This window comes from Onychomys torridus, chromosome 2 (genome assembly GCF_903995425.1).
Source record: "Onychomys torridus chromosome 2, mOncTor1.1, whole genome shotgun sequence".
NCBI classification, from domain to species: domain Eukaryota; kingdom Metazoa; phylum Chordata; class Mammalia; order Rodentia; family Cricetidae; genus Onychomys; species Onychomys torridus.
The window spans coordinates 44,251,153-44,268,795 of record NC_050444.1 but is presented as its reverse complement, the minus strand read 5'-3'; the positions used below and the strand labels follow the sequence as shown (position 1 = coordinate 44,268,795).

At 37.3% G+C, this 17,643-nt stretch overlaps 1 protein-coding gene across 1 annotated transcript in view; it reads right to left on the bottom strand.

Annotated features, from left to right (window-relative positions):
- Positions 1-1,415: 1,415 nt before the first annotated feature.
- The window catches only part of Ccnc (cyclin C), a 20,671-nt gene continuing 4,443 nt past the window's right edge, over positions 1,416-17,643 (bottom strand). The window contains exons 3-10 of the mRNA XM_036178533.1: positions 15,306-15,357; positions 9,310-9,365; positions 8,190-8,225; positions 7,472-7,563; positions 6,846-6,913; positions 3,092-3,171; positions 2,750-2,868; positions 1,416-2,001 (exon numbers count right to left, since the gene is read on the bottom strand). Of these exons, the coding sequence (XP_036034426.1) occupies positions 1,950-2,001; positions 2,750-2,868; positions 3,092-3,171; positions 6,846-6,913; positions 7,472-7,563; positions 8,190-8,225; positions 9,310-9,365; positions 15,306-15,357 (555 nt within the window). The 3' untranslated portion in view covers positions 1,416-1,949. The remainder of the gene's footprint in view (positions 2,002-2,749; positions 2,869-3,091; positions 3,172-6,845; positions 6,914-7,471; positions 7,564-8,189; positions 8,226-9,309; positions 9,366-15,305; positions 15,358-17,643) is intronic.

The window sequence follows — 17,643 nt, the reverse complement described above, 5'->3', positions numbered from 1 at the left end:
TCAATGCTTAATTTTTTTCATGATTTACTTTTTAAAAGTGCAAAACTACACATTAATATTCCATTACTCCAAGTTTTATTTGCCATTCTTCCTTCAAGTCTGAAGAAAATGAGTAATTTATGAAGTTTCAGTGACACCAGTCCCACAGATGTAACATTTATTCTGAAGTCTACACTTATAAAAATTAAGAACGGCCAGTATCACACTAGCCTGAAACCTGACTAGGTTTTTGTTTTGTTTTATTTTTTTGAGACAGGGTTTCTCTGTGTAGCTTTGGTGCCTGTCCTAGATCTCGCTCTGTAGACCAGGCTGGCCTCGAACTCACAGAGATCCACCTGGCTCTGCCTCCCAAGTGCTGGGATTAAAGGTGCCCCACCACCGCCACGCTCTGACTAGATTTTTGATTTAGAATACTTACTGTACATCTGTCAGCTCACACTAAAACACAAAATTAAGAATGGGGTGTATGTACCTCATAAAAATTTCCAGTACAGACTAAAGATGAACATTTTCACCAAAATTTCAACTTCGTTGTTTAACCAAATTGAACTTTTAAAATGCTTATTAACTGAATTAATTGCAAATAACTTTTTCTTTCAGGTTTCACAGCATTTCAAAGCAGCTAATAAGTCAATATAACCTTTAAAATGTCAAAGCATACTATACATATTGCACTTTTTTAACAGGTTGGGCTAGTATCTTCTGTGATGATACAAAAAATATTGAATAAAATACATATTAAGAATTAGTAAGTTCTTGATTAATCTCCCTCAAATTATAAATATCATCCCAACACATCACAATTTTCCCTAAGATTTAATTTATTTAAGAATAAAGTTTTAAAATTTAACTGGGAAGGGTGAAGGGCTCTTACTGACTTTTTATGTCCATTTTCTTGGTCCCTTAATGTCCAAAGAGAATTTTAAACAAATGACATTTCATGTCTCTTGCCTTAATTAAAAAAATAAGCTATTAGTAAAAAACTTCAATTATCCTAATCAAAAACCAGTATTATTGTGTGTGTATACATTTGTGTGTGAGAGAAGTTAACTCTGAAATGTCTATGTATGTCTAAAATGTCCCCTTAGAGCTTTACTAAATTTTATAATTACGATTTAATAAATTACACACTAGAATCAAATTAAGTAAGGAAAACTTATTTTGTGAAAATTAAGTCAATTCCCAATAGGCTTGATAGAAACAAGCTATTCGTTTGCATCTGATTTCCAATGAAGACATTACTCAAACTGTCCAATGCTTTACTTCCAAGTGGTCCACTACAGGATTCTTCAGGGTGTTTTAAGATTGGCTGTAGCTAGAGTTCTGACTTCCATTTGGACCCTGCTCTCCTTCACTGTTCAAATGGGGAAGAAAGAAATTTTATGCCAATTAAAAGATTCATTTTCAACACCTGATAATACTACTAGTTTCTGAAGTTTATTATTCTGTGGCACAATTCTACAAAACAAAGACATTCCTGACTACAAGACACAGGTGTAGAAAATTAAAATCCAGAAAACTAACATTTGGTTTTATGTTTTTATTCTTCTGTAACTTTGGGCCCTCATACACAACAAGCATTCTGGAAGTTAGTGTCCATACACATTCAGAGATGTAAGTTAGCACTTGGGATTTCACTATTATTACAGGTATCACTCAACATAGAGATTACAAGTTCTGGACAAATTTCCTACAAAATCAAATCAGACATGTAAAACTCTACTTCTATTCTTTAGGAAAATCCAAAGTGTCTTTCAAAAAAAACAAAAACAAAAACAAAAAAACCTGCTGTCCAATGACATCATAAAATCATATGATAATAACAAACCTTTATACATTAAAAAATATGGTAATTGCCTAGAAAAAATGCTGAATATTAAAATAAAAATAACTAAAGCTGAAAATACCAGTAACTGTGACAATAGGAGATTGCCTTATCTTGTCCATCATCATCTTGCAGCTTCAGGCCCTGCCATTAGTGGAGAATCACTCAGGGAGCTTCTGTAAAAAACGCATCCAAAGGTAGCTGTTTGAATGACTGCTTTAAGCAGCTCCTAGTAACAGTAAGCATCATTTTCTTCTCAACTGTAATATCACTGTAACCAGAGCAGTCTATAAGTGCATCTTAGTGTTCATGACCTTTTAAAGTAACAACTAAGCCAACAGCATTCATTTCCCTTCTCACCTTTCTCTTCCTTGAATGATTTGCACAGTGAGGGCAGAGGGCCACTCAACTAAGTGAGAAGATTCAATTAAAACAACAAAAACTTCTTAGCAGAGGAGGTTCACTTTTACAAAATTATATGTAACTGTGTGCTATGGATCATAGGATCACTCAGAAGTCAAAATTTATTATCTTTCATATATCAGATCATCAAAATTTTTGAAAATGGTTACTGAGATGTATAAAATAATCATTAATGAAAGAAGAGGAAAGAATTATTTTTGAGCCTTTTACCTCTGAATTTCAAATAAGTTTGCCTAACCCAGTTCCATTTATGTACAGAATGTGACTATATGTTGAGGGATACCTGTAATAGACCTCCATTGCATTAGGAAGTTGCTAGACAGAGAATTGATCTTAAAACTGAGACATCTTCAACTTATCAAGACAGAAATTACACAGGCAGAAATCAAGAAATTTTAGTATAAGTTTTTAGAAAAAAATGAAACATAGCACAATCTAAGAAAAATATAATTGAGTACACTACACAATGAAATCAAATCAGTAATTAGGTCTAAAATATACCTGTTTGGAGGTGGTTTTGGTTTTGGCATCTTACTAAGAATAGTTGCCATCTCTTTTCTCTCATCAAAATTCTTCCACTGCTCATATAGTTTTAAAATAACCCTGATTATTTCCAAAATCTAGAAGAAAATATTTGAAAAACTTTCAGTAGTAAAAACTAGCAAGGTATTAGCATATAAAGAACATACATCATGCAGAGCATGGTGGCACATGCCTCAATCCCAACATTTGGGAGAGGTAGATGGATTTCCATGCATCGGAGCCAGCCTGATCTCCATAGCAAGTTCCAGGAAAGGTGGGGCTGCACAGCGAGACTATGTTTTAAAAAGAAGACAAGAGTACCTTCTCCATGTCCACAGAAAGTTCCGCAAACCACTGCCTAGCATCTTTCTGTTGTACAACACAGGCTACATGTAGGCAAGCTAGAAAAAAAAAAAAATAGAAACAATTGTTCAAATTTAACAGCAAACAGTCTTAGAACTAAAGATTTTCATAAAGATTTTATCATACTTTCCAATACTCTTTCTAAAGTAAGTTACAATGTTGAGATTACAAACACTTTATACTGTGTATCAATATTTAATGGACCATTTATTAATTTAATGATATACAGAAAAACTTCTGGCTGCAGGATAGTTCTTTACACCCTGTCTTCACTGTATACTGGTCAGGTGTGGGGCCTTGAAGGCAGACTTGTACAAGAGAAACAACTCCAACCAAGAAAAATAAATAGGAAAATTCACTTATGAACAGTAGTGCTAAGTATTCAAATCACACCCCGAGCCAGTAACAGAAAACACAGCCCACCTCACCAACGTACTGCAAGTCTTAAAAATGTGTGTTGGGGGCACAAAAGTCCTTGCACCCACAGATTGCTGGGGGAACCAGGAATGTTAATTAAAGGAGCAAATAAAATGCTTCTATCCAGAAAGCTGGGAGTGGATATTACTAATGACCTGGTGGCCTTTGGCTGTCTATAGAAGCAGACCTCACCCAAATGTAATACCCCAGAATGTCTATCCCAGACTCTCCATCCCTAGACCTTAATCTTTAGCTTTCAATTAATGGAACCCATCCTTAGGGGATATAATCTAAATTTTAAAAAGCTAAATTTCACTTAAGCATTTATTGACCTATGCATGATGGTCATGTTTGGTTAGACAAGCTTTTAAGACTGTCTTGGGGTTTGGAGAGATGGCTCAGCGATTAAGAGCAGTGGCTGCTCTTCCTGGGGTCTTGAGTTCAATTCCCAGCAACCACATGGTGGCTCACAACCATCTATACTGGGATCTGATGTCTCTCTTCTGATATAAAGTTGTACATGCAGATAGAACACTCATATCTATAAAATAAATAAATAAATCTTAAAAAAAAAAACAAAACTGTCTTGTGTGGTAAAGAATGCTGAACAGCAGCGGGCTGGTGGTGGCGGCGCAGGACTTTAATCCCAGCACTTGGGAAACAGAGGCAGGCGGATCTCTGTGAGTTTGAGGCCAGCCTGTTCTATAGAGTGAGAACAAAGACAGGCAACAAAACTACACAGAGAAACTCTGTCTCGAAAAACAAAAACAAACAAAACAAAACAAAATATGCTGAACAGCATCCCTGGCTTCTATACCCATGAGATGCCAATAGCATATCATTTCACTATAAAATCCAAGTCCATCTGTTTGGATGCCAAATAGTCCCTGTGAGAGTGTGAGGGATGTTAGCTTGTATTTAGAATCACAAGCCCAATAATATGTAGGATATGATATAACTCTAATAAGCATAAGGATGCTGGAGACTCATCACCAAACTGGATGAAAAAGATGGCTAGATTACAGAAGGGACAGAAAAACGAAAAAGAAAAAAAAAGTTGACTCCTGAAGAATTATGCTCACACATAAACACATTTATTTTAATGTTTCAACACCTAAAAGATTATAAAAACCCACACTATAGCTAAGATCAAAGAACCCTTACTTGGAAACTAGTTAGTTTCCAACTAAAGTTACTAACTAGCACTAATCACCACACCAGCAACAACATTTAAAAAGGTAATAGATTCTGGGCAAGGCTAATGAGCTTATTGGTGATTAGAGTCTGAGGTGTCAGTAAAGTGTCAAATGGAGCTATGTAAGGACACGAAAAGTTGATCAGGCACAAGATCTGAGCTGAACAGGTTTAGGCTGTAGAGACAGTGTACTTGGTGAAGCGCTTGCAGTGCAGACATAAAAACCTGGTTCGATTTCCAACACCCACATTAAATAAAGGTGTTGGCATGAGACTAGGGCTGGAGAGATGGCTCAACAAGCTAAGAGCACTAGCTGCTCTTCTAGAGTATCTGGTTCAATTCCCAGTAGCCATATGATGACTCAACCAACTATTACTCAATCATGAGGAGCCAATACACTCTTCTGGCTTCTGCAAAGCATGCACACAATGCATAGGCATACATGTAAGCAAAACACCCATACACATACAAGAAAATGAGAGAAGAAAAGGTTGGACATGATGGCAAACACTTGTAGTTTCTGGGGCTCACTGGCCAGTCAGACTAGTCTAATAAATGAGCCCTAGGTCCCAGTAAGATACCCTGTTTCAAGGGTAGTGGTGGTGCACACCTTTAATCCCAGCACTTAGGAGGCAGAGGCAGGTGAATCTCTGAGTTTGGGGCCAGCCTGGTCTACAGAGTGAGTTCTAGGGCAGCAAGGACTAAACACAGAAACCAAAAAAAAAAAAAAAAAAAAGAAAAGAAGAAAAAAAAGACTCCTGAAGAATGACAAGGGTTGACCTCTAACCTCTACTATGTGTACCTGACCTTTACACGAACTTGCCAATGCTCACACATAAACACATTTACTTTACTGTTTCAACACATAAAAGATTACAAAAGCCACACATTTCAGTAAGACTACCTAAGGGGAACATAGACTACACACAGATGGCAAAATCATACCATGTGCCCTGCTATTTCTTCCTTCCTATCTATACAAAGCCAGCATCTTTTCTCACTGGTGTTACTTCAGAATCCCACCAAGTCCAGTGTTTTAAAAGAGCCACCAGTTCTGCAGAAGTGCTAAGTATAGCTCATGTGTGCCTCTACTATAAAGGTGAAAACCAGCAATGTTTATGAAATAACGGAAAAGCGGGGCTGGAGAGATGCTCTTGCAGAGGACTTCTGTTCAATTCCTAGCATCTACAAGGGGCTCACAACTATCTCTAACTTCAGTTCCAGGGGATCTGGTGCCCTCTTCTGGCCTCCAAGGGCTTACGGCATTAGTGTGTTACATATATATATGTGCTGCCAAAATACTCATACATATAAAATAAAATAAATCTAAAAGAACAATTAAAAAAGACGTAACTGAAAAGAAAGAGGGGAAATCCATCCAGTGAAATTAAGTATGAGGAAAAATTAAAAGAAAAAGAAGTCTGGATTAATTTAAAGAAAGGGGGAGGGATGTAAGAAAGGAGCCATGAAAATCAACAGGAGAGAAAAAGGGAGCAGAAACTATTAAGTGCCTAGGATATAACAGACATTTGGTGTTCTATTATTATTTAGAGATTTCACTTAACTACTGAAACAATTCTTTATAAAGTTATTATCCCTCCCACAACTTTACAAACTCAGAAAAATTAGCTAACTGTTTCTACAAGTGTAAAGAAAGCAATGTCTAAATCTAGTCCCCTCTAGCCCATCACTGCATCCCTTCTCCACGATGTGGGATGCCAGCTAACTTCTCCTAGCAACACAAGCACAGATGCTTCTTTCCTTAAGCTCTTGGATCCAGAAATGGAAATCAAAACCAGATACTTAAAGACAACTAATAACAGCAGATTTAAACCTGACTTTTCCCCTTTAAGCACACAAAAAAACATTGTTTAGGTACTGATTAAAATTCTTTAAATAACTAAAGGGGGAAAAATTACCAAAGAAGTGGGCTGAGGGGACAATAATGCTAATCTGTTGTAGTGCGCATTACTGAAAGCTCACATTCAAGGATTAGTCTACTGCATAAAAACAGAATTTACACTCAGGTGAGATGTATTTTAGCATAACGTAAATAGGCAGAAACAGCTTAACCAATGAAGGCACTCCAAATTTACATACCCAAAGCTATCATGAAAGGCGGATACAGCAGACAAAGATCCGTGCGGTAGGTATCATTCACTATCCTCCTGCAGAAATGTAAATCTTAATATTACTAACAGCATGTTTACGTCACTGACTATGGAACTTCTCCCATCTTTGTACACTCACAACCCTGTTCTATTACTGAGAACAGCCACAAACATGAAAACAGAGCAAAACAATGGATGCGTGAATGTGACAACAAAGTGATACCCACTACTGAATAGGAAACTAACTTATTTTCGATTTTGGGACCCCACAACTAATTATGTAAAATAAATTTTTCACATTTTTGGAAAATAAAAAGTAAAATAAAAAAACCATTTGAAATGGGTTTACATTGAATCCAATCAAAAAGTATTATTTGAAAAAAATTACTCTTAATTTTCATGTAAAGTCATGTTTTCATATAAAACATGAAAAGAAACACTTATCAAATAGGTATATCTTTATGACTTATACCACTGTAGCCATTCAAACTTCACAAGCAGATAGCTGCTGACTATAAAATGTCTTGGGGCACTTTATAATACCACACCACACATTCAGTTATCAACCCTCCGTCTAGTACCATGTTACAGGGGAGTAACTTCTGCTCTAGTTACCATGCAAGGGGAAGCAGCACGTCCTCTTGGCCCATGTCCTGCACGTACTGGAGCAAAGGTCTATAAGGATGATACACTATCAAGCAACAATCCTAGAAACGTTTAAAAATATATGTATAAAAGCAGGTTTATTACAACACAAAACCATATCATTTTCCAACTAATTGTTCTGTGTATTTCAGATTAATTTCTCTATCTCATACTTGCTTCCTTTTTATTCTCTTACTCAAATATGACCCTGAACTACTGTGGTAGTGAAGGCAGTGCTTTCTCTGGAATACACCTTGGTAAATCAGTTGGCAGACAGTCAGCATCCATTTTTTCCTTAGAGACTCAAAGTGTCACATCTGCAACACACTGACACCTCTTACTAGCCTAGAGATCCATAATTCTCATAGAGGAGCAGAATTCTGCCCCAAGACACAATCTACCTTTAACTCTGCACTCATACACAAACTGTGCACACAGTTTACAGTGGTTTAACTTCCTGGCTTCTTTGCTTGTAGTCTTTATTATAGTTGTAATAAAATAAAAGGAATTTTTTTCAAGCACAAGTAAGATATACAAATTATTTTATAGGTCTCAGAAAGGAATAAGTGATGATGCTATTATATTTCTATGATTTTGCCATCATGTATCATTTGGATAAATTTAAAATTTACCTCCCTTCAGAAAAACTCATTAAATTGTTTTACTGTATTATGAAAAATATACATACCATTAATTCTAAAAGGTAAAATTCACATTCTAGAATCTGTTAAAAAAAATCCAGTGAAAATAAGCATAATTACATGAATATTCTTTGTTGTTTAACAACTTACAGATACAAGCAAATTAAGTCATTTACCAGTCTTACATAAAATTTCTAAATCAAGAAAAAAAACACAGTAACTTATATTAGCATTAACAATCACAAAAATTATGAGTTTTGTCTGTTTTTTGAGTCAGGGCCTAACTACGTAGACTACGCTGGCCTCAAAGCCACAGAGATTTGCCTGCCTCTGCCTCCCCAGTGCTTAGAGTAAACAGCAAATAGGGAGTGTTGCCAAAATAAATAAATAAATAAATAAATAAATAGCATTTTACTGTTACATGTTTTAAATCCTTATAAGGTGAAGGCAGTATCATGGTGGTAGTAACTTGGAATTGAACCCAAAGTCCCATATATGCTAAACATTTACTCTACTACTGAGCTACCACCCCAGAATTCTTGCTACTTTAAAACAAAACAAAACAACAACAAAAAACCTGTTAGAACTGTTAGAAACTTCAAATTTAAGCTGGGCATGGTGACATGCACCTTTAATCTCAATACTCAGGAGACAGATGGCAGCCTGGTCTATAGAGGGAGTTAGAGAGTTCCAAGACAGCCAGGACTACACAGAGAAACCCTATCTCAAAAAACCAACCCCTCCCCCATCCCTACCAACAAAAACCAAAAACTTCCTAAGGGGATTTAACTGGCATCTAAGATTAAAAATCACTACTGTTAACTATTACCAGAAAAAAACATACAGAGAGAAGTTATTGAGATTTGTTTGTTTGTTTGTTTTTTTAGATTCCTAGCTGTCCTAGATCTCACTTTGTAGATCAGGCTGGCCTTGAACTTACTGAGATCCATCCACCTGCCTCTGCCTCTCTCCCAAGTGCTAAGATTAAAAAAAGCATGCATTACCACCGCCTAACTTTTATTTATTTATTTTTTAAGTTACTGAGATTTAATGTACAATAATGTCTATATTTTATATTACTTGAAACTCCCATTCTTAAGAGACTATGAAGTTTATTCTAATATAAAATGAAGTTAGTTAATGTAAAATTTTATTTAATATACTTACATGATTCATCCTGTATGGAAATTCCTTTGGAAAAGCATATGAAAATCTAGTTTTTACTATAAGAAACAAAACAAAACAATTAAAATCAAGAAAATGCCAAAATGAATTTATCCAAAATTCCTTTAACATAGCACAAAATATTAGAAGGTAGGCTGTATTTATTACCTCCAGTAGGAGCTCTCAGAAATACTTAAAAGATTTAGAGCTTTGTTTCCAGGAAGGACAAAGATTGAGTGATGAGCTTGCCTATACAATTGGAGAGCTTCAAATTTATTTCAAATAAAGGTTCATGCTGGAATGGTGCCAGGTGCCTTCACTCCCAGCACTTGGAGTTATAGGCAAGAAGACTGCAGAGGTAAAGGAAAAGGGAAGAGGGGAGGCAGGGAGGGAAGGCTATGGAAAGAGAGAGAGGAAGAAAAGGAAAAAGCTTCTGCTGTTTTTTAAAAGATTAAAAGACTGAAAAAAAATCACTAGATTTTAACATCTCTAAAATCTTTTCAACTCTAGAGTGGTATTTTTCTGTTTGCCTGTATTTATCTTAGAATGAATACAGGACACCTATATAGCAACCTATAAAAAAATGGGAGGGAAGTTAGGATAATATACCAAAATTATCTGTGATTATCTGAGACTAAAGAATTTGTTTTTAAACTAATTGATATTTTCTGAGCATACAAGTGCTTCTTTACCAAGACATAAATATGTAAATGTATTTATTCATAAACAAATACATAATGTATTTATTTATTGTTAGTTTTTTGTTTGAGACAAGGTATCATTATATAGTCTTGGCTAGCCTGGAACCTACTATGTAAGCAAGGCAGGCCTCAAGGTAATAGAGATCTGCTACACCATGATCCATGCAGTCATTTTGTTATACAACATTGTTACCATTTGTACTCACTAATGAAGTACATACGAAAAACCACTGTTATCTCCTCAAGAGGTCAAGAGTTACACATACTTAAGTACTATTGAGAAAACTGTATTCAAGTCATTAGGTTACAATACTTTTAAGCCAATTAGGGTAGCAACTAGCAGCTCCAGCAGCTCTGGTTTATAGATCCTTCCGTTGGTACAAGTGACTTCCTTCACTCAAAATAAGGGAAATTCTGTGCATTTTCTGTATTACATTTTCAAAAAGGGTATTTTATAAATTAAGAACTGTACACCTAATTTAGGTAACATCTGCCAAGATCTGAAACCTAGAACTATTTCAACATGAGGAAATTCATATTCTTTCTTTTCCTTATTTTGAAAATGTTTCCATTTAAGTTTCTGGGTTTTAGAATTCCTTTATATGTAAGTAGGGTATAAAATATACAAATAAAACAGATTCCTATTAATGGCAGAGAATCAACAAGGTAAAATAATGTCTGTACAGGATCAGCACAGTGGTTTATGCTTTTAATCGCAGCAATAGGGAGGGCAGGTAGACCTTTCTGAGTCTGAGGCAAGTCTGGTCTAGATAGTGAGATCCTGTTTCAAAAAAAGTTTGTAATCGATACACATCACTAAACCCTGGATTTGGACACTTAACACCACTGAAGTTAGATTTACCTTATGCCGTCAGCTTCTATACCACCAATATGGTGATATTTTATTTGTACTGAAATGTGATTTTATTTGTATGTTAATAAAGTTGCCTGGGAGTCAGAGCTAATAGCAAGCCATAGCAGAAGCTGGGCGATGGTGGCACACACCTTTAATCGCAGCACTTGGGAGGCAGAGTTAGGCGGATCTTTGTGCATTCAAGGATACAGCCAGCATGGCAGACACACGCCTTTAATCTCAATACCAACCACAGAAGACCTGGAGGTCTGTACAGACAGGCAGTGATGAGGAGGTCATGTGGCTGGGTTTACAACCAATGAGAAGGCAGAACAGAAAGTCAATAAAAGGACAGACACAGGAAGTAGGCCTCTTTGCTGAGGGAAGGACAGCAGCGGCAGTGAAGGGTAAGAAAGTGTTTTTAGCTCTTAGCTATTGCTGTGATCTCTTGGGCTTTCAACTCTGCAATTGGCTCTGTGTTTCCTATTTAATAAGACTGTTCATCTACATTTGGCATCCAACGTGGGGCTCCAACCCACGGCCCTGAGATTAAGAGTCTCATGCTCTACTGACTGAGCTAGCCGGGCCTAACTAACACCTCCACTGAGGTTAGATTTACCTTATGCCATCAGCTTCTATTCCACCTATGCTAAAATAATATGATCCACTTTTTTTTTTTTTTTTTTTTTTTTAGCTCTGGCTATCCTGGAACTCACTGTGTAGACCAGGCTGGCCTTGAACTCAGAGATCCACCTGCCTCTACCTCTACAGTGCTGGGATTAAAGACATACACAACTACCACTGGATCCACATTTTTAAACATTTATTATTTATTCTGTGTTTGTGCATGCACATACGTACACCATGATGTGGGTGGAATTTAGAGGACAACTTATGGGTTCTAGGGATCAAACTCAGGTCATCGGGTTGAGTCATCTCTCCAAGGCTATGTAGTAAAACTGTCTCAAAAACTAAAACAAACAAAATCAATAATTTACATGCTTAAGTCCTACCCCTATCATCTCAGAAGGGGATTATAGCTGGAGAAGACCTTTACAGCAATAAAGAGGCTCAACGGTTAAGAACACTCACTGCTCTTGCAGAGCATCAGAGTTCAGTTCTCAACCCATGTGAGGGGGCTTACATCTCCCTGTAACTACAGCTCCAAGGAATGCAACACCCTTTTTCTGGCTTCTTCGGGTGCCCACATGCACATGCAAACACCAAACACATACACATAATAAATCATTTTTAAAAAGAGGTAAAGGTTAAATTAGGTCAAAGGATGGCTTGATGTGGTTTGGACATAAAGTATCCCCCGTGACTCATATGTTGAAGGCTAAGTCATCAGCTGGAGGATGCTATCGCTGAAAGATGAAGTTTCTAAACACTGATAGAGTCCTAACTGAACGTCTCAATGGGAGGTGGTAGAGCTGTTGGTGGTAGGCCTAATTAGAGGATGAGGATCCCTGGCGGAGTGTCCCTAAAGAGATACTTCTTGTCCTCAGTCTCCTCCACTCTCTGCTTCTTGGCCATCATGAAGTAAATAGCTCTCCCCTGTCACACCCTTTCCTTGTGATGTTTCTGCCTCACTAGAGGCTTAAAAGTGATGGAAGCAGCAAACCACAGACAGAAACTTCTGAAGCTATGAGTCAAAATAAATCCTTCCTTTAAAACTGCTCAACAAACAAGACAAAATAGCCAACAACAAAAGAACTGCTTCACTCAATATTCTTCACAGCAACAGAATGTCTACCTGCTGGTCCCTCCCCCAACCCATCCAGGGTCTCACTAAGTAGCTCTGGCTGTCCTGGAACTCACTAGGTAGACCAGGCTGGCCTCAAACTTAGAGATCTGCCTGCTCTTGTCTCCCAAGTGCTGGGACTAAAGGCACACCCCCGACTACTGCTGTTTTAATATGATGTGGAAGACACATGGGGGATGGGTAGAGAGATGGCTCAGTGGTTAAGAACACTTGCTGCTCTTGCTGAGGACCCAGGTTTGGTTCTTAGCATCTACATAGCCATCACTGCGTCTATCATTCCAGTTTCAGGGGATACAATATTCTCTCTCTCATCTCCACAGCACCAGCATGATGTACATGCAGGCAAGATACTCATACGCATCAAATAAACAAATCTTAAAAAAAAAAAGAAAAAAGAAAGAAAGAAAGAAAGAAAGAAAGAAAGAAAGAAAGAAAATAAAGGTGCAGGTACACAAAGGGCAATGAAAGAATAACCATAAAAGCCAAACAAGGGAGCCACATGAGAAACCAAACTTGTCGGTGCCTTGGTTTTTGGACCTTCAGACTCTAGAACTTTGAGAAAATACCTTTCTGTTTAAAAATCCAATCTGGTATTTTATTATAATAATCCTAGAAAAGAAATAGCAAGGCATTGCTCAATATGCTGCTCATACTGACTGGTTTTATCCTCATCGTAACTCTCCATCTTGCAGATTAGACAATAGATTAAATATGTTTCCAGAAAACAATTCAAAGCATCATTAAGGTGACATATGTATGGTGTAATTAAAGTTTTACAGCAAATTTCTACCCTTAAGCCTAAGATGTCGTCTAGGAAGATGTTTCAGCAGTTGAAGTGCTACAGACACATAAATCTCATGTGTGGCAGTCCATCAGTGATTCCAGCAGAAAGCAGACAGGGCTCCCCCACAGTAAGCTGTAGTGGCAAGACTAGCCATATTGGCAAGTTCTGGGTTAATGGAGAGACCCTGCCTCAACAAATTAAGGGGGAAGAAAAACAAAGGAGGAGTCTATACATCAACCTCAGGTCTTGGCGTGTATGCACACACAAGTACATATGCCTACCACATACAAATATGCATACATACATGGCAAACCACACACACATGAAAATTTAAAAAAGGCTTGATATGAATTGGGAAAGATGGTGCGTTATGCCTGTAATCTCAGCATTTAGGAGTTCAGGGAAGAGAACTATCATGAGTCAAGCCAGCGAGTGCTACAACAGTGAGTATCTGTCTCAAAAGTCTAAAAGCAAACAAACCAAACTAAGGCCAACAGGTGGAGCAACTTATTTAAAAAGGTTATGTAACTGGATAGAGACAGACACAAGTACAAAGAGACAGAAATGGGGTAAAAGTTAACCTAACTGGGGCTAGAGATGAAATCAGCAGTTAAGATCACTTTTTCAGAGGACCTGAGTTTGGTTCTCAGTACCCACACCAGGCAGTTCACAACTCTATATAATTCCAGCTACGAGGACTGATGATGCCTCTGGCCTCCTTGGCACCTACACTCAAATGCATATACCCACATGCAAACACACACCTACACATAATTAAAAAAAATCTTTAAAAACACAAGTGTTGCTAGATGTGATGATAAAAGTCTTTAATCCCAGAGGCAAATCTCTGTGAGTTCCAGGACAGCCAGGGCTATATATGTATGTATAATGACATCCTGGCTCAAAAAGCCAACAAACAAACAAAAATTAACTCAGATGACTGTCTATCTACACAGTCACATTCTTTTCTGTACCATACAACTTGAAGGTTTGAAATACATTATTCCCATCATTACAACTAATTTTTTTTTTACCACTTAAAAGTATTGTCTTAAACTAGGCATGATGGCCCACCTGTAATCTCACCAGGAGATTAGCAATCCTTCTTGGTAAGTAAAAGCTAGAGGAGTCCAAGTTTCAGAGGAGACTTGGTCTCAAAAAAAAAAAAAGCAATATCGTGATGAACATAAAAACTTGTTTTTTTAGGCTGGAGAGTTGGCTCAGTAGTTAAGAGTACTTCTTGTTGCCCAGGACCCAGGTTCAATTCCTAGCACCCACAAGGAAGCTCATCACTTCCTTGGGCACCAAGTACAAATGTAGTGCATAGATATATACGCAGACAAAACACTCATACACATAAAATAGTAAATATAAATCGAAAAGAAATGTCAGGGCTGGAGAGATGGCTCAGCAGTTAAAAGCACTGGAGGAGCTGAATTCAATTCCCAGCACCCACATGGCAGCTAACACCTGTCTATAACTCCAGTTCCAGGGCTTCTGACATCCTCATATAGACACACATTCAGGCAAAACACCAATGAACATAAAATGAAAATAAATTAAAATAACAAAAACAAAAACTTCCCTCCCCCTTTTTAGAGTTAATCTCATATAACCCAGGTTGGCCCAAAAATCACTATGTAGGTAAAGCTAGCCCTAAACTCCTAATCCTTTACCTCCACCTCCCAAGCAATGAAATTAAAGGTCTACATCACTACATCAGTAAAAACAGCTTTTCAAACATTTTTTTTTCCTGTCTATGATGCTAAAGATAGTCTTTGGAGCCGTAATAAATTCACGTGCATGTGGCTCATAAAAACAACACAAAACAAAATCTGTATGTTACAGCTTTCTTTACATTTCATCCTTAAAACAGAATATTCTTTTTGCACTTACATACAGAAGTAGTAGCAGCGATCAATCTTGTGTTTGAGACTACACCAAATTCCTAGAGAAAAGTGAATGAGATCAAGTACTTACTAACCCAATAAACATGAACGATATAAGATCTATTCAAAACAGCTTTCCAAGTTCTTCTTGTGTTTACTGCCTCTTTAGTTTCTACCTACTTAATCTATGGAGTATTTAAATTTCTAAATGTACTACCTTTTCTTAAAATTCCAATAACTTAGAAAAAGAAATTTATAATTTGGGTTGGAGTATAGCTCAGAAGTATATTGCTTGCCTGCCAAGAATGTGCAAGGCCCTGTGTTCAATCCTTAGCACGATTAATCAACTAACCAGTCAATCAATAAACGAACAAATGCTGATATTACTCAGAAGACTATACAGACACCAACCTTTCTGAAAGGATGAAGCAGTTATAATGGAAGGCTTCTTAGGTAAGTTATTTCCTTTTCAATCTAATATACTACCACTATAAGACAATTAAAATTTATCATGTAATGTACTTTAAATATACTCTCATTTAATTGCAGATAAACCACTTAAGATTTCTAAATAATTTACATCCTTTTAAAGTAGAAAAAGCAAGAATTGGGCCTTTACTTAACAAATTTAAAACTATTCAAATACTTTCAATTCAATCTGTAATTCAGCCCAGGTGTGGGGGCACACACCTTTAATCCCAGCACTTGGGAGGCAGAGGCAGGCAGACATGAGTTCCAGGTCGGCCTGGTTTACAAAGGGAGTTCCAGGACAGCCAGGACTGTTACACAGAGAAACCCTCTCTCAAAGAACCGGGGGAAAAAGAAATCTGTACTCTATAACCTAATCTAGTGTGTGTGTGTGTGTGTGTGTGTGTGTGTGTGTGTGTGTATTTAAATTTAAACTTCAAACCCTAATAAGTAAAACTAAAAACTAAGGAGTATATATTAAATATGATTTGTACACAATTTCTGTTCTATTAGACAAAACAGAAATTTGGTCATAGTTGGAGATAAAATGTAATGCAGCAGACTGAGTGGAGGGGTGCAGATGCTATCTGTGACTGACACCTGCTGGGAGAGGGAAACCAGTTTCCCCTGTGGAGGACACTGGGCATGTCAACCGCACTCTAGAGCAGGCCCTGTGCCCAGCAGTAGCCGGCCAACACAAATGAACCCCAGGGTTTTTGTCACTGTTTTCTGTTTTGCAGGCTTTCTATCTCTTTCTGGCTTTTAGGTTTGTTTTGATTTTGTTTTATGTTTTTGGTTTTATGATATTTTGTTTGAGAGAGAGAAAAAAACCACTAAGATAGGAAGGGAAGAGGATCTGGGAGAAGTTGAGGGAGGGAAAACGTGGTCAAAACATATTGTATGGAAAAAGACTTTTAAGGGAAAAAAAAGTAATTCAACAACCAAACCTGAAAATATACCTCCTCTACAAGGCCTCTTTATCCAAAGAGATCTTTCACAAACCCAGTCTTAACCAGGCCTCATGGAGGCAAGGCAAGCACTCTACAACTGACTGCCATAATTAGATTTATTCAAACTTTACCTCAAGAAACCATGGACAGAGTTAACAAAAGTTCCTATAAAAGGTTTTCGTGTTTCTTGGGAGATAATTTAAAAAGCAGTCATGGATACTTCTAAATCAAAATGAACACAAAAGGAATATAAACTTATTAGGTTGAAATCACATTCAATTCACATGGATACAATTAATGTTCTAAAGACATTACCAAGAATAGAAACAATAGACTAGAGATTATGTGGATTAGTTAAGAAAAACAGCCAGTTCTCAAAATCTGCTATTTAGGTTATAGCTGAAAGCTGAGCTTTCCCAACAATACTGAAAAAATAAGTTGCGCAGAAATCCAGCTGCTGGTCCATATCCTTATCCATCTTCACTCTTACCTACTTTTTCTGCTCCCACTCCCCACACTTTTCCTTGGGAGAAGAGTCTACAGAGCTATAGCCTTTCCTAATCCTAGCCTACCCTTCACTTTCCCTCTATTGCTTGTTACCAGAGAAGACAGGAATAAAGGGAAAGAATATGGGAGAGAAGCAGAGACATTCTTAGGCTACAGTAGATAAGCCATGATACTTAACACAACAGCACCGAATGATGTCTTCTTATTTCAAGACAAGGTCTCACTATATAGCTCTGGCTGTCTTGGAACTCGGAACTCACTATGTAGGTCAGGCTGGCCTTGAATTCATGCCTCTGCCTCCCTTGTGCTGGGATTAAAGACATACACACCACACTCAGCATAACAATGTCTTTTAAAGATAGTAAAGCAATTAAGTCATAAGATAAAGGGCTAGACTATTAGGACTCAGGTACTGGCTCT